Source organism: Maylandia zebra, linkage group LG12 (genome assembly GCF_041146795.1).
Source record: "Maylandia zebra isolate NMK-2024a linkage group LG12, Mzebra_GT3a, whole genome shotgun sequence".
Classification (NCBI taxonomy): domain Eukaryota; kingdom Metazoa; phylum Chordata; class Actinopteri; order Cichliformes; family Cichlidae; genus Maylandia; species Maylandia zebra.
The window spans coordinates 7,109,402-7,126,828 of record NC_135178.1 but is presented as its reverse complement, the minus strand read 5'-3'; the positions used below and the strand labels follow the sequence as shown (position 1 = coordinate 7,126,828).

Below are 17,427 nucleotides of genomic sequence, written 5' to 3'. Positions count from 1 at the left end.
CTCTCTGTGCAAAATGGGTTTAAAAACATAAACAACTGTGGATACTGTTTGTCCGTGATTTGAAGAGCCCAGCGCTGCTCCCGATGAAGGGAAAACTAATTCTGCAGGGGAGACCTACCTCGGCATTTGTGCAGGTGAAACCAAAGGGCAGATATGCTTCACCATATTTTCTAGTCTTTGGCTTAGAATGAAGTTGGTTTGGAAACATATTCAGTGATGCTTCATCTCCTGCTTTGCGTTTGTGTGGGCGCCCCGTGCTAGCAGTGTCCAAGCATCCCCCCCCCCATGCAATGACTCTGCGCCCCCCCTAGGGCGCGGGCCCCACACTTTGGGAAGGTCTGCTTTAACTGATCGGAGATACAATTAATGATATTATTACTCACAAGGAAATACCTGGAAACACCTTATCTGCTTACTGGTAAGCACTGAATGGTAATATAGTATATAAGTAATATTTAGTCAGAACAGAATGAAAACATCCACAAGTGTGCTCATTTATTCCTCATTTATTAGACACACAACTCTCCTCTGAACAGCCGACAATGAGCCGACAATGAGCCGACTAAACGAAAACAGCTGGTTATGAGCTAACTCAATACCAGCTAACGATAGGATCAAGTATCCTTGAAACCAGCATTCCCTCTGATAAACAGCTTGATTATATTCTCACATCATATGAGAGTTAATTCGCCAAGTGTCTGAATCTACTTCAAAGCAGCAAACAAGAGCAGCTGGCAGACTAACAGCAGCAAAAAACAGCAGCGCTTATGACAGAAAAGTTCAGAAAAGTTTGACATTATTCAACATATTCAAAAATACTGTGTAGAAAAACATATTTGTTTTACACAAACAGTAGTAGAAATACGCCAGCCAGCAGCAGCTGGCTAAATGTAATGGTTTTGATCTCTCTTAGGTGACTAAAACTTTTTGTTCTATAACAGCCACCGTAGCTGAGATTATGCACTTGAATTGGGAGGTGTAAGAAAACAGAATTCAGTTGACTGTAACCTGCCAATCTACTGACAGTCAAACTGTTAACAGTGAAAATCTGAACAACAAATAACAACATTCTTTGTTAATCATCAACACCTAGAAATCAGTCCCACCAGGTGAGCTTTGCCCCCTCTGTGTTGCTGCATCTGAAAGTAGAGGCTTTGGGACTGATGCTTATTTTCGGGTGCTTCCCAAAAACTGACCGTCACCTTTCCTGGAACCAGCAGAGGCTCCTTAAACTGGGCAGTGACGGTAATGGGAGCGGTGATCACTTTAACCCCTGTTGGCAAAACAGAGCAGCTAGCTGACACCCTAGAACAGGACAGAGCCATCCTTCATAGAGATAATTAATACTGTTATCGTCTGATAAATCGCATTACCTTTGTGCTTTTCAATTTCAGCCAAGCAGACAGAGAACATCCAGAGACTCGGTACTCTGTGAGGAGTGAATCTAAAGAGCCTGGCCGGCAGAGAGAGGAGCTTACATGGAAAACTCCATGTACACTTCAGGTCAGGAGTCCAGGGAACTTTGAGCTCCACCTGCTTCAGAGTGTCCGGTGCTGGCTCATCTTTCTCACCTGCCAGAACAAAGATCAAAGTCATGGTGATCAGGTGAGTTAAAGCCCCAAGTGTGCCGTCGCTTTAAAAACACAAATATTCTGAAGGGGAACCACCGTGACACTACTCACTCTCATTTTCATTCTTAGGTGAACATCTGATGGCTTTGTGAAGCTTGTTTTCGGAAAGCAGTGTCAGGATGCTCTCCCACACTACGCATCTGGAGCGGGAAGTAGCAGACAGACAGATGTCCACCTCCACCCCTAGATCAGTCGGCTGGTACCCCAGGACTTGCACCCGCAGGGTGAATGGACCCTTCTTCAGCTCATCGATTGGCTGAAAGGTTTTTAAACTCTGACGCACATGGACAAGACCTAAAAAAAACATTTAAAACACTCAAAGTTGGATAATTTTCTTTTAAAACCTGCAGTACACATAAAATGATGAAGATTGAAATCACTTAAAAAAGTAAATACTGTACATAATTTCAAATGATGGACTAAAAACATTTAAATATTAAAGTTTTTTTTTTTTACTGGGAAAAACACCTTTTTTGGTAAACAATGTAGTCGGTGCACTAAGTCAAGCTTTTTAAAAAATGGTTAGTTTTCATTCCTGTCCTTGTGTTTTCCAGTAAATTTGAATTTTCTTTTAGTTGTGACTGACTGCTTTTGTGAGCAAAGTGAAATAAATGGATAAATAGATACTTTTTGTGGTTTTCCAAGGTGAGTATGTCTTCAGCAAATTAAAATGGCACTTGTGGGGTTCTTGCATTAGCTGGTTTGTCTTCTAGTGAAACTCATTTGAGCCTGCAATACTGGTGCCTTCGCTATTTGTTTGAAATCCATCTGTCCATACATTTTCTACCACCTGAAGAAAGAGCCAACTCTTCACGGGACAAAAGACCAGGAAGGCACCAAGTCCAGATCGTGTGCCACCTTCTGCACTGATCACCTGGCCCCATCTTGACACTGATCTTCAGCAGATCCCTGGAGCAATTCATCACTGTAGGGACACTCTCCAGCACCCCAAGAAGGCTGGGTACTCTGACCTGTAGTTCAACTGGGTAGTGAATCGGGGTTGAATACCCACCTCTGCCTGCTGCCTCTCAACGAGGGCAACTCCGGATTGGTACAAACTCCAGCCCCTGTCCAGCAGACTGCGGTGAGGTGAGACTGACTATATCTAGGAAAGATCTCCCAACCTCTCACCTAAGCTCAGCATCCTTCCCCACCAGAGAGGTGATGTTATATGCCCCAATAGCCAGCCTCAGCAACCAGGGATTAGACATCGCACACGACCATTACAACTTCTCTTGTGGGTGATGACCCCACAGTATGGCCCACTTGGGATCACTACTTTTAAATGTAGCCACAGAGTTTTGATGTAGTATTTTGTACAACAATCAAATATTGAAATCAAAGCAATTTTGGCAATAAAATGTACCCATCAAGTTTCCACTGAGTTGAGATATCAGCAAAAGAATCAGTCTATGACGCCGTGTCATAGAATCATAATACTTTATCATTCCCTGAAAAAGCTCTATAAATGTGTGTCTTGTGTTATCTATGTCTTACCTGCTGGGCTGAGCCTGAAGTTTTCATGAGTTAACAACATAAGGAGAGGTCTGCCGCAGAGAAACTCCGGGAAGCACAGCGGGATGTCTCTGTATTCACTGTCTGGATAATCCCAACCATAACCTGCAGCACTGCAGAACCTCCGCAACAGAGCATCCTCCACCCTTAGAGACACATACACAAACTCAAGAGGACCTGCTCCCAGCTATTTTACAGTTCAAATGCATGCGTAAAACGTTAGGCCGCACTCACCTGCAGCTGACCACTGTATAACCAGCTTCTTGTTTCTCTGTACCGTATAAGCAGCCTGCTCTCCGGGTCACTCTTCTGCTCAGGTATTTCATGTAAACATACGCATCACTCGGAAGTTTGTCGCTATGCAGTTCGGTTGTTTTCAGCAGCTTGTGAGCGCAGTAAACGTGAACGTAAACCAAATACACGGAACATACAGACAGTGAGGCCACAATGTAACTCTGCGCATTCCCCATTATCGATTATAATATCCATGTAGGCTCACAGATACCGCTTAGCAAGGTGAGCTCCAAGTGCATGCAACAGTACGGCAAGCGCCCTGGGACAAACAGTGCGCTTTCGGCTCATCAGCAATGAAACTCGCACTCGGTGACGTTTTTAAAAAAAATCTTTACTGTCGATGCACAATCACTTATTCCACAATTATTTTACATATTTTTCAGAGTATAAATTACAGCTGTTTCATAGTCGGCTCCTCTCACCAATTTACTAGTACAGTGTAAAAATATTTATTTTTGCTTACTGTCTGAAAAGTTCAAACTATTCAGCAATTCGCTATTTATTTATTTATTTATTTTTCCAAAACGAAAGGGAGATGTCACTCTTATTGGCTGCAAAGAGAGCTTAACAAAAAAACAAAACCATCCAACAACTCATGTATAGAAATATACAAAGAGAACATTCATATCCAGGCTGAAGGGGACATTGTGTCTTCTTCAGTGGTTCCTGAGGTGACGGAGATGTCCTGACTCATCTGTCCCGTCCCCGCTTTTAAACTTCTTCACCCAAATAGAAGCAGCAGTACAATGCAGACTGAATTCACTGCGATCAGCGGCACTGCAGGGGAAAATAAAACATGACATGGTCTGAGCCAAGAGAAGTTAAAATGATCCAAGTCACTCTGTCTGAAGAATACTGAGTGTGTGATAAAGTGGAAACCCACCTCTCATGACTGTCCTGACGGAGCGGATAAGATTCATTAGCTGGACTTTGATGCCTGGTTCATCACCAAATCCCCCGACACTTTGATCCACTCCCCAGCCAACTGAAGATGGTTAAAACGAACGGATTTGTATTAAGTAGAGTGGGAATTAAAAGTACAAAATGTAAACAGACGAACAACATAAAGTCTTCCTGTCAAATGGATAGAAGGTGGTGTAGCAACTTTAAACAAAGCGAAATCACAAACTTTTGCCATTTAAATTGTTCTATTTGACTAGCCTTTTAGCATTAGCCAGCTTAAATGCTGGGCCAATTCTATACATGACCTCTTGAGAGCCTAATATCTGAATTACAGACACTTACTTTTCCTTAGAAATCTTTCTTCGTGTAGTACAGCGACAGCATTGATGCACAGAATAGCTGCTTGTATAAGAGAGTATAAGGTAAATGCCATCTTGTCTCGACAAGTAGCTAGCTAGCTATATGTTAGCTGTAGCTGGCACTATTTACATCCGGAGGCCGCTCTGCTTTGATTGGTCGTCGGGCTTAGGGAGTGGGCGGGGCGCGTCCAATCCAGAACCCTCCCGTAAGAACTGCTACGGAAGGACTCCATCTGTCTTCAAGCAACAACTTCTGACGTGCCCCACAACTACTGGTAGATATTTGCCTCTTGGGCATTTGTGAGAAATTTTTCTTTTATATTTTTGTAGCGTTTACTCACAGTTTGGTTAGGGTCAGGAGAAGACTATTTCTGTTAAATTTATTTTTAGAAGCTTGTCTGACATAACGCCATAAGGCCAAACTCCCTCAATATACAGGCAGCTGAGAACAAGGCCCCTTTCAGAAATCTGGCTTTTCAAGTACAAAAAGTGAATTGCAGTTAGCTTTTCACAATCTGCCCCTCACTCATATAAAACTTGACCAAAACAAGATGCAAATGTATAACCAAGAGCTAAACGTTTAATAATTGTTGTTTGACAGAGCCTTGGGAAATGTCTTGATATTGAGGATGCCATAGTGCCACCACCCCTGAAAAGCAAACAAAAAACCGTGGCAGTTGGCAGGTAAGGGCTGCTGCAGTATCCCTACTTCCCACAGCCTTGTTTGACGAGCATTATGTGTAACATAGCCTCAAAACACCACTTTATGCAGGATGTTTCCTCCTGTAATATCTCATAATGTTATTATGATGTCATTATTGATGGTCATGCCACGGCTGGCATGGTGGATAACTTCGTAAGGCATGTAAATACATATTTAATGGTGGAATTTATTTTTCCCCCCATGTATAACCTGAACATACAAACTTAGCTCTATATGCTGCACAGCTCCAATTTGTATTTGAGTGTTACTTACGGAAATGTACCACTTTCCACAAGCTGCCTTTGATGAAAATGTCATCAGCTGCCTTTAGTGATCTCTACTTGAATTTGACGATTCAAATAGCAGGACCTTGGAAATCAGTGTTGTACAAATTCTCTCAACTCCTTGATTTAAGAAACACAAGAGGCTGAATCATGAGAATAAAAATCTTTATTAGTGTTTTATGAAGTCTGCATAATATGCGCACGCCTGAGAAGCTTATGGTCAGAGAAAAAAAAAGGAAAAAAAAAAAAAAAGAGAAAAAGAACTGCTCTATCAATACCGCCCTCTACTGGTAAAACAACTGCCACATCTACTGTACTGACTGCTTTGCAAAAAGATTACTGTTAAATACACACATACTGTACTACTGTTATGTATATATGTATATGCATGTCTGGTCCACATCAGTTTTTGTAATGCAAATTTTTTTTTCCACATTCATATGTTGTAGGCCAAAGTCAAAACAATGTAACACCGGACCCTAACACTTGGTTCAGTTCCCCAAATCCAAACTTCACTAGGTGCACTTAAAGTACAATCACTACTGCCATATGGTAAACATATTTTGGGGGCGGGAACATGTTAAACTCGCAACAGCCACAAAATGAGTTGAAGCCATAAAGTCTTGTTGTACATACTGTATTTTATAGACAGAACAAGTACGATACAAACACTAACACAGAATGTCCCAGTGTGCAGGCACATTCGCTCCTCTCACAGGAGAAAATAAACACTCTCCTTCCGACGTTCCTGTAACATTTTGAAAGCCAATTATATCTGGTTCATCTTAACCTGCCTGCCGTAAGCACCAGAAGGCTACAAGAGGTCATGTGTGTTTTTTCCAAAAATGAAAGGGGGTGGGAAAAAAATAAAATTGAATGAACTGAATGGCCGAGCTGAATGAACAAATGGCCATTACAAAGTTTTACATGCCACTGGAATCATTCAAACCATTACAGAAAAGTTGATTTCAGGCAAATCTGTTGCTGTTTTAGTGTACTTTAAATGCACCAGATTTTTTCAGAAGAGAAAAAAGGGTAGATACAGGCTGCACATGTGTGGCAGTGATGTTTTTTTTTTCCTTAAACCAAGACAAAGAGCTGCTTAGAAAGTTTTGAGGGAGAGAAAAAAAAAAAAAAAAAAGGAATGATCCATGCCCTCCATGTCACTTTGGAAACAACTGTGGTCTTTATAATATTATTTTAATAAAAAGTGGACGACAGAAATTGTAAGTATATTTATATATAAAAATACATGAGAATACAAAAGTAGCAAAACAATGGGGATATAGGCTAAAAACAGAATGAATTCATTCATTGAAACCTTCAAATTCTCCCAGTGAACCGCTCTCTACTTCACCTTGGAGAGTCCCAGGACTCCCAGTGTCTGTCAAAAAAACAAGAAGCTTTTTGATTAACAGCTGATATTCTCTGGTCCCTGCCCAGTGCACCCTGCAAAGCCTGGCCCACCACCTCTTCAGCTTCCATACCAGGCTGTTCAAGTGGGGGATGTAACTAGACTAAGCCAAGGACACATAAGAGTGCCATATAATGACAAAAATCATAAACTCTTGTCAGACTGAGTTAGCACTTCGTTTTTGAAATATTTATTCAACCAACACTCTTTTCTCCATTACGAGGAATGTCTTATAACGACACCCATCAAGACTTAAAATAAAACTAAAATAAAATTTAAAAAAAAAACAAAAACTGAGGTGTATGTGTGTGCGTGTGTGTGTGAGGAAGGGGTGTTCTGGCAAAGACAATCAAATCACTTTTTAACAAAAACAAAACAAAAACACCGTGGCGTTTCCTTGAGGGGAACGGCCACCAAGGCCATCATTTCTTCACTAAGTCACCTCCCCCTGGCAAGAGACGGGGCAGAGTTTCCCAGAGAAAAGTAAACTTATGTTAACAATGTTTGGGGTAGGCTTTAAAAAAAAAAAAAAATCATGTTACTTATACAAGCAATCTTCAAATACTGAGAAACTATTCACAGATATTTTTGGTATCTCCTCTACCTCCCAGACTAAAAACCAATATACATTTTATTTGTACCACAAATAGATCTAATATTAAGGTTTTGGGAAAACAGTTTTAACAAGGTGCATGACATAGAGGGGTAACAAAGTGCCAATTTTTGTTGTTGTTGTTTTACTCAAAAGTCTGTATCTGTGTGTGTATGTGAAGTTAAAAGAGGGATGTGGAACTGGGCCACAAATACTATGAAGTATGTCACAGAAAAATCAATCTGTGGGATTTCCTTTTTTTAAATGAAAGGACTCACATGTTTAGAATTTAACGAGCTTTATAATGGGCTTTTTTGAGGGGGAGGGGCTATTTTAGGACATACTGGAGCAGCGTGCGGATGGGGAACCCATCTGGGTCAGAACTTTGTCCAGCCACTGCAAGGGCCCGTTCAAATGCAGCTCGATCCAGCAAGGAGTGCTTGTGACAGTCTGCCGCCTGGAAAATAAAGATAATTTCATGAGCTGACGTAGCCTTTTCATGTTTCACGACATGTGACTTATGATGCTTTATGATGAGCTTTGTTAAGTGAAGCACCCATTTCTACAACTTCTTCTACAGGAAGAGGATGTTGCGGTTTGCAGCTCTCTACTTGAAATTCTTAAAAACTACTTGAAAATCTGATCACACATCCCTGGAATAACCTGAACCATTTGCATCCCATGTGATGGAAATAGTTCAGGTCATTATTAGCTGATGTCACTAATAATGGCTCAAACTGTATGCATCAAAACAAAACAAAAACCCCCCAAAAAAAACATTTGCCACTAGGGCTGTGCGATATCACCAAAATCTCATATCCCAATATAAGACATCTATCGTCCCGATAACGATATAAATCACAAAATTTTAACATTTTCTGTAAATTCGGGAGGAGGCCCCGGGGCAGACCCAGGACACGCTGGAGAGATTATATCTCTCGGCTGGCCTGGGAACGCCTTGGTATTCCCCCGGACAAGCTGGAGGAGGTGGCTGGGGAGAGGGAGGTCTGGACCTCTTTGCTTAGGCTGCTACCCCCGCGACCCGACCTCGGATAAGCGGATGAAGATGGATGGATGGATGGATGGATGTAAATTCTTGCGTGACGTGTTTCCAGCTGCGCGTCATGTACCTGGAGTCGAGTGTTTTAACCGATGCATTTTTAAACATAAGTTGTAACGGCCGCCGTTTTCTTTGTGAGTATTTATTACATGGCGTGCTGCGGGGAAAAGCCTGTTCTAACGTTTGAATCTAAGGTTTATTTTTTAGCACCTGAAGGCTCTTTGTTGCTTTTCATCCGTAAATAATCTGCTCTTTCACGTGATTCAGTTTATTTTGAAAAGTCTCAACAGGATCTTGAGCTTTATTGTGAAAGGTTTATGTAGAAAATAAACAAGCGGACACGCGATGGTTTTACCGTTGCTAATGACAACGCATAAAAACAGGCGCTTGTCCGTCCGTAGTGTGGTTATATTAAATATAAGAGAAAGAGAACTTTAATAAATTAATATAGCCACTACAGTGACCATCAAAACGATGAATTAGAAAGCACTTTGGGCAACTATGCTGTTTTCTAAAGTGCTCTGTGAATAAACTCAGATTGGACTCTTTAACTTGGGCTCATTGTCGGCTGTTCTATGAACGCTCTGTTTGGTCTTTGTTATTTGTCCCCTCAAGCTTGACTAATAAATTAATCAATTAGTCAAGTCATTAAGTTCACTAGGAACAAAACTGATAGCGAGGAAGAAAAACTTTACTTTTACTCCATGACTCTGCAGTAATAAGGCCCACAAAGGACCATAGGGTGCAACTAAAGTTCGGCGTACAAGGCTCCACTAAGATTAACTGTTAACGTTTCAAATCAAATTTCCACATATTAAGTATGACTACATCCCATGATTTCCACAGTTTCTGGACCAGTGTTCACCTGTACTCAGCTCCCCAGCCTTTGACAAAGCTCATGCGGATAGTGCACATCCTGGTGAGTTGGTAGACGGCCTCAAAGCCCTGGTTGACTGACTGAGCCAGCAGAGCTGCAAATTCCTGGTTGTTAAAGATTTTTAGGTTACAACCTGAAAGGACAAAGAGAAAAAACAGGGCCGTCGGTTTTTGCTGGTGGTAAAAGATGAATCACAATGAGACTTTGGTTGGAAGTGGTCTGTTATTGTTTTTGCTGTGGATAATTATTAATTACACAGACCTTTTGTGATGATTCTGCTGGCCTTCACCAGTTAGTGATTTGATTAATTTAGCAAGTTTTTAAATTCCTCTTTTCCCACAGAACTCCTTTAAAAACTTTTTATTCTGATATACTGTGAATTAGCATTCTGAGTGCATTGCAGAGAAGTGGACTTTCAGAGGTGATATGAAAGGTTGCTATGGAAGCGGAGACACTGGGAGTGTAATTTCCATTTTCACCTTAAAGCAGGATGCTACACAATTTTAAGAGAGAGAGAGAGAAACTTTTATCATCGTATTTTTTCTTAAACATCTCACCTGGAGGAATTTTACACACTGTTGCTGGATGCCAACCATACCGCTGGTTGCAGTTTGGACTCTGGACAAAGATGGCGCTATCACTCAGGCACTCAGCAAATACTTCCCCCCCAATATAGTAGAGTCGAACTCCTCTTCCTGTAAACACAGATAGAACCCAGTTATTCAGACATACTGAATCGTGTGAATGTAAAGAAAGTAATTTTGAAGGCTTAAAGTGCAACAGGTTTCCTACACACAGTTATACACTCCTAACACATACTGAGCTGTGCCATACCTATGTGCCTTCGGGTCATCTCTACAGTGGCATTCCTGTTAACATTAGACAGCAGGCCGAGGCAGAAGCGTTCAGAGTTTGATGGATCTGTGAATCCATCCACTGTCAGTGAGGGCTGAGAGGCGTGAAACGTCTCCCCGACGCGCTGGTTCAGCTCATAGTACGCTATAGAGCACCAGAAGGCCGGCTCCGAGTAAGTCACTGGTTGCAGGTCTGCAGGAGAGGCAAAACTACACATCAGTTACGAAAGACCAGCACTGAAAAGTTTTCTCTGTGTATGCACAGATGTGTCTGCTTTCCTACTGACAGGCAACCACAAGACCCATCCAAAACCACCACCTCACTAATTTATTACCATTATTGTGATTACCAGCAAAATCCCCGCCCTATGTGTAGGTTTTGCCAAGTCTGCGGCACTTGTTCGCTTCACTCATGTATGCAAACACAGACTTGTTAATTCATCATGCTGGGTTTTTTTTTAATCTTCATTATCAGTTGTACATAGAGCGATGCCAAAAAACACCAAATAACTGAATAAAAATGTATCCTGTTCTTTATAAGCTAAACACTTGTTTTTGTGTTTTTTTAAAATAACTAATTTAATTGAATTTTTTTCACATGGTTCCCTTCCATTCTGTCAGATTTAACATATTCAGTTACACAATTTGTTTGAGTTAAAAACAACACTTACCCATGCTGTGATTGACAGGAGACAGAGTGCTGGGGGAGAGCTCTGCTGGAGAACCTAACCAGAAAACAAGAAGTCATGGGTGTGGATGCATTAAAATGCAAAAAGGTGGATTATATCTTATAATGAACCTGGTGCCTGTCTTGCAAAGAAAAGCCAAAAGGATACCATAAAATGCATCTGCTTGCTTTACAGTGAACAGAAGAGATGCTGTCTACTGTTGCCATAACACTCGATCTGTACATCTTCTAGATGAGAAGATAAAGTTTGAGCTACAGCTTCTTTCACTGCACTAAGGGTGAAATGGATTAGTTATAAAACAGTAAGTAGCTCGCTGCTGCAGTTGAGGTTATCATTAACAGCACACCAAGCTACTTTATTCTTACATCCATTTCCAGAACAAGACACCGAGCGCTGCTATAGAATCTTACAAAATAAAACATTTAACTTCTGTGACTTTAAACTTTAAATGCTTTTCTCATGTTTGCTCATGCTTCTGTGGAAAAAAAAAATCTAAAAAGATTCAATCTGGATTTTGTCCCTGCCACCCTCTTTAAGAAATTGAAGGATACGACACATTTAACCCTCTGAGGTAAAACAGAGGGGGAAGCACAAGAGTTAGAATCAAGGTGGAGGACTGAATCAAGACGCTTTCAATAAAGAACAAGCACTGACAGATTGATGCAAGGTGCTACAGTGTGTCTGACAATAACAGCAGCTTTAAAACTGTTCTTATTCATGCCTTCCTGTGTTGTATATACATACCCATGTCTGAATGACACCAAGCTCTCACTTTAGTGGCCTGATAAGGCCAGCGCGTGGTACAGTCAAAAACTCACCTTTGAACCAGTAAGTGAATAAGACTGTAATCTCTTGACGCAACAATCTAAAACTATGTGTTACTATGAGCATACTTGATCTAGGATGAGCTTTGATGGACAGATTTCATTGGTACTAATCCATGATGACAAATAATCACCAGGTAGATCAGGTGACTACGTGACACATGGAAGTGCAGCAGCACAGGTAGAGTCTGACCTATCGCCCTTTACTGCATGTCTTCTTCTTCTCTCGCTCTCCCTACTTTCTTGTCCATCTTCACTGCTCTACCATCCAATAGAGGCAAAAATGCCCAAAAATGATCTTAAGAAAATATTATAATCATCAATCAAAACTCAGTACCTTCAGTTATCAACTTAAATCACTCAAACAAGTTATATATGGTAACTGAACTGGTGACTGGTCCTTATATAGAACCTTTCCACTCTACCTGAACATTCAAAGCACACTATACAACGTGCCTCATTCATTTACCCATACATAGAAGCAAGCTTTTTCAATCTAACATTCACACTCCAATGAACGCATCGGAGTTCAGTATCTTATCCAAGGATACTCTGACATGCAAACTGGAGCAGGCGGGGATCGAAGCACCAACCTTCCAACCTGCATTCAGGTATAACCTGCAGCTATTGCGACTCATCTGACTAGTGATGTGAGACAGACAGGAAAAGAAGGAGGACCACTAGTCTAGGGTACCTGTGTCCATACTTTGATTCATCTGCTGATCACTGGCCTCCCCATCCTCACTGATGTAGCCTGGTGGAGGTGTTTCTGTTGAAACACACACAAAAAAAGTGATCTTGAACAAAACTTGAAAGCATGTCTTCTCTCAAATCACATTTTCTTTCCCGACATGATGTAAATACAAGAAGCAAACTCACCTGGTATATAGTTGTTTGGAGGTTCGATTCCTGTTGGAAAATTTGTGTTCTCAGGTATGGAATGAGTGTAGTCATCTAGAGGTGGCAGCTCTGGCAGGATTTCTGAGTGTCTTGGCACGAGAACAGGAGGCAGCACTGAAGTGTTGGGGAAAAGTTACCAGAAGAGATTTACATATTTAGAAAAATGGCTTTAAAATGTTGCCGCTCACCATTCATTACAACTTCTCACATTCAAACGGCATGATTTGGCTCACCTGGGGTCTCCACCCTCTGGTAGTGGTAAGGGTTGATGCAGACTTCGTCCTTCTTGAGGTGAAAGGCATACTCACAGGCCTCAATGGCACGCAGCTCGTGGTGGCTGTGAAGGTCTGGCCATCGCCACAAACGGCAGTAGATAACATGGGGAAGGCCCTTCCTGTGGGAGACCTGGAGACGGCCGTCCAAGGATCTGATTGAACAGCAAACAGGAGATGGTGGTGAGAGGGGCAGAACACAGGGGAGGTAGAGGGGGAGGAGTGATACATAATATGGCCAGGTAGGAGAGGTAATGGAGATGGATTGACGAGAAACAAGGATGTTCTCAGCAACCGTCACCTCCAACACTATGATGACAACTCTCCCACATCAAAGTTGTATACACAATAGTTGAGATAGTCACCTGGTTTGGTCAGGGTAGTTGTAAAGGCCTGATGTATCCCACTGTTCTATCGTATTTGGTGTACTCAGTCCCCATATTTCAGAGCAATTGCTGCACACAGAGAAAACAACAAAAACAAAAACAAAAAACAAATGATAAACATGGGACATGACTCATTCAGAAATATCAGTATGGGTATGTAAACACTAAAAGGCCTCTTTTATTGGAGTCTCATGGCAAAAGAAAGACATCAAATTTCAGCTCTGAAAATGAAAGATGGGAACTTCAAATAAGAGAAGCCTTTTTCAACCGAATCAAGGGAGAGAGAAAAAAAGCAAAACCCAAACATGGAATTTGCTAGCACGCACAATGAGTGAGACAAAGGGCATTCTTCACATTGTGGCATTGTATCAAACACTGAAAATAACTCTTTCACTATGATTGTTTATGTCAGAACTTATCTGGAGACATTCAAACAAACACTGAAGGAACACAGTGGCACAAGAGAAGGGGTGGCAACCTTGGCAAAAAAGAAAAAGAAGAAAAAACCTTTCCATTCTCAAAACACTGACAAGAAAATGGGCAGAGAAATGTGAAATTAAGACAAATGGAGAGTAGTTGCTTCTGAATAACAGGACAATAACAGATGCTACGCATTATAAGCTAAAAATACACAACAACATGCAATAGACTTCGTGATTGCAGTGGGATCTCTAAACTGACATTTAAAGTTGGAGTCGTCTGGCTCAAGACAAAGCTGGAAATCCATTTTAGTCCACTTACCCCAGAAACTTTTAGCTCATAATATCAAGTTGTGTTATTAGCAATTTCTACTGCAGGAAACTGCATGATTGCAACCTAATGTCAACGTGACACCTATCAAAGTCACTAAACGCTATAAAACAAACCAGTATAAGTACAGCTGCTTGAATGACATTACTTTTAGCTGACGTAGATACCATTTCATTCACACTGAGCCAGTCACTCTATCACTAAAACCTAAATGTCCTAGAACAACTCTCAGGAGATAAAAAAAAACAGTTATCTATAGACATCCAAACATTTGATGTGGTACTTGGTGGAACATCATTGAAAGATGTCTGTTAACACGGTGTTCCCACTGAATGCAAGTCTGGGTCATGAAGGCTGGCTGACAAAGATCCACATCAATTGAGCTTTCAGAGTTTCTCTCCCATGGGACTAATGCAAACTGTCTAACAGCAAATATAATAAAAGCTTTTAGTCACAGAAACATGAAAAAGCAGAATCACCAACAATCAGCAGTATTATTGTACCTGGGGATGGTAACACACTTTGTGTTACAGTTCTGTGTGGTGATGGCCTTCTCGAGCTCATCTAGCTGACCCGTCTTCTTCAGCTTCTTCACTAAGCTCTTCACGGCCTTCTCGCACCATTTTTCCTCTTGTCCGTTCTGCTCTGCGCCGCCCGCTCCTCCCGGGCTGCTAGTTGATTTCTTCCAGCCCAAAAGCCTCTTCACCACAGGAGGGGTGAATGGCAATATGGAGGACATCTTAAGCTGGACAAGCCAGGAGTCTCCACAGGACTTAATACAAGTTTTCTCTCACACACAGACAAGAGGGGACTGGGAGCTACAGTTTCGGGTCCTTGCTCTCAGGAGCCCCTCTACTGACCACTGAGTCACAGGATGAACTCCACCGCTAGCAGTGTAAACTCAGAAGAGACGGACACCTTGGGAGACAGGCATACACAAAGTACATCATTACAAAAAAAACTACAGAAAAACAACAGCATTTAAGCTTATAAAAATAACAGGCAGGCATATACAGTGAAACGCTAAAGTCTTGAGATACCCTTCATGTCTTTATACTTTTTCTAGGAAACTGGGAAATAAGTGTAGCGATTAACTAAAATGTGTGCAAACATAAACAGAAATGAAATACAGTTTATAAGGCAAAAACCTTTAGGGTCTTTAAGTATTTTTCGGGAATAATTCTCTAGGATTCCCGAAGGACATTTGATGGTATTCTTTGGATTTTGTCTGCCTTTTGTTCTGTTCTCTCTCAAGATGATCCTATGCTTGTTCAATAATGCTGAAGTCAAGGATCTGTGGAAGCCAGTCCATGACTGACTTTGCTCCAGTGTGTGTTTTTATAACCAGAAATGGTTTTACTGCACTGGCAGTGTGTTTGGGATCACTGTCATGTTGTAAAATTAAGCAGCAACCAGTCAGATTTGCTCTTGATGGTACTTTTTAATGCCTGTCATTTCACCGGTTTTGACAAGATACCAAACACTGCTAGTGGAAATGTAGCCCCAAGCCATGACAGAGCCTCCACCATGTTTTACAAATTGCTGTAGGTGCTCACCAATATGCCATATCTGTATTTATTGATATAAACAAAAAGAAATTCGAATTTGAATTCACCACTCCATAAAACCTGTTGCCACTGATTTCCAGTCCAGTTCTTGTGTAATGTGGCACACCACAGCTATTTCTACTTAATACTAGTTTATGCTGGCAAGTCATCTTTTGCATTTCTCAAATATTTAACTAAAGGAATGGGAACAAGTTGTGTTATGAGGCTGCCTAAAGATACACTTTAGGCATCACTTAAGATACAAATATGTATGAATGAGTCATAGGTCAGTGAGAATGGTTTAACAAACAACGGGACAGGGTCTAGGCTAAAAATGAGTAAAAAGGGAGCCAATATCCAAAGAAAACCTTTGAAACACCCTCAGAAAGCTCGGAGAACTACTGTTCAAAACCACTTAAAAAACAAAAGAAAAATGTTAAGAAATGAGGGCGGGCTTAAGCCTTTTGCACACTATTGTACTAGACACCGTTACTTCAAAAAGAAATAAGCAGGACCGTTTTGTCAGCAGCACTGACTCTTGTGTGAAGTAAAGAAATGCCCACCTGATGTTAGCTAGTCAAACACTGCCTGGCACCTCAACTATTTAGCTTGCAAAACAATAAAGTTAGCAGACCGGGTGTGTCTCTTCCGTGCCCAGAAACTAGCACGACAAACTGTTAAAGGGCGCTGTGAATCATATCAAATCAATGTGAGAGCATTTTGTGACAGCCAGTTAGTGCTAACACTGACTGGCTTTGGAAGGCCGGCTGCTAGCTGCCTGATAGGGGCCCTGCCTGGATCAAGTCACCACCAAATCAGTTTATCAGAGCTAGCTTGTGAATTTCTGTAATAAATCAAGCAAAGAGCGAAATGCAAATAAAAGCCACAGATAATGAAATTCAATAAACGATAGGTAGTTTACGGAGAATTCATAATCTAGCTAAGGCAGCTAACGTTAGCTTAAGCAAGCTAGCTGCCAGCTTGTTACCAAAAATCCTTTTGTTGTGATCCACGAAACAGCCTCCTATGCGCAACAGTCAAGTCGCGCTACTTTTCTACCTACCATCAGGCAGTCAAATACAGATAAGACACAATTTATCCAATCTCACAAAATGTCACCATAAGGGTATACACAATGTAGTCCATCAGTTGAATAAAGCTACCCGTTCTCTGTGTCTTTTACTCAAACATAGTAAAATGAGCTAGCATCTTGGACGAACTCTTCCAAACTGACCCTGTCTCCCGCTGGCTACCGGAGCTACATCTCCCACACAAAACAACACGCTTCAAAGTCAAGAAAGCCGCTCTAAACGTTCCAATAATTACCCCAGTCTGAAAATTCCAGCTTCCAGTTTCCGAGGAAGAGATGTGCGCCTCTCTAAACGCCTTGGTGACATAAAAATACATGAACGCTGCTGTACTGCAGCTAATTTTGACAAGGCTCTTCTCAACTTGCCACCAATGCTACACAAGCTAGTTAGCTATGTTAGCTAGACCGGAACAACACAACAAACCTGTTGGCTACGGGCAAGCGATTAGGCCCACCTATCAAAAACGTGATTGGAGGATCGGA

At 41.4% G+C, this 17,427-nt stretch overlaps 3 protein-coding genes across 6 annotated transcripts; all 3 read right to left on the bottom strand.

Annotated features, from left to right (window-relative positions):
- Window positions 1–488: 488 nt before the first annotated feature.
- Window positions 489–3,718, bottom strand: si:ch211-12e13.1 (uncharacterized). The gene is made up of 5 exons (XM_004567302.5): window positions 3,381–3,718; window positions 3,129–3,292; window positions 1,683–1,925; window positions 1,374–1,571; window positions 489–1,273 (listed from the first exon to the last, which is right to left on the bottom strand). The coding sequence occupies exons 1-5, from the start codon at window positions 3,614–3,616 to the stop codon at window positions 1,083–1,085; spliced, it is 1,032 nt and encodes a 343-aa protein (XP_004567359.1). The 5' UTR covers window positions 3,617–3,718; the 3' UTR covers window positions 489–1,082.
- Window positions 3,719–3,750: 32 nt separating this feature from the next.
- On the bottom strand, window positions 3,751–4,850 carry LOC101471634 (immediate early response 3-interacting protein 1). Its single transcript, XM_004567301.5, has 3 exons — window positions 4,686–4,850; window positions 4,324–4,425; window positions 3,751–4,217 (listed from the first exon to the last, which is right to left on the bottom strand). Exons 1-3 carry the CDS (start codon window positions 4,774–4,776, stop codon window positions 4,162–4,164), a joined length of 249 nt encoding a protein of 82 aa, XP_004567358.1. The 5' UTR covers window positions 4,777–4,850; the 3' UTR covers window positions 3,751–4,161.
- Window positions 4,851–5,837: 987 nt separating this feature from the next.
- Window positions 5,838–17,354, bottom strand: LOC101470473 (mothers against decapentaplegic homolog 2). 4 transcript variants are annotated; one of them, XM_004567296.5, is made up of 11 exons: window positions 17,181–17,354; window positions 14,811–15,225; window positions 13,537–13,626; window positions 13,133–13,326; window positions 12,879–13,013; window positions 12,694–12,768; window positions 11,158–11,211; window positions 10,467–10,679; window positions 10,190–10,327; window positions 9,621–9,765; window positions 5,838–8,152 (listed from the first exon to the last, which is right to left on the bottom strand). In XM_004567296.5, the coding sequence occupies exons 2-11, from the start codon at window positions 15,044–15,046 to the stop codon at window positions 8,029–8,031; spliced, it is 1,404 nt and encodes a 467-aa protein (XP_004567353.1). In that variant the 5' UTR covers window positions 15,047–15,225; window positions 17,181–17,354; the 3' UTR covers window positions 5,838–8,028. The 4 variants fall into 4 exon arrangements, with proteins under 4 accessions (XP_004567353.1, XP_004567355.1, XP_076746741.1 ...); XM_004567298.5 differs by having other exon boundaries at window positions 12,706–12,768; XM_076890626.1 differs by lacking the exon at window positions 17,181–17,354 and adding an exon at window positions 17,089–17,109.
- Between the last annotated feature and the right edge of the window lie 73 nt (window positions 17,355–17,427).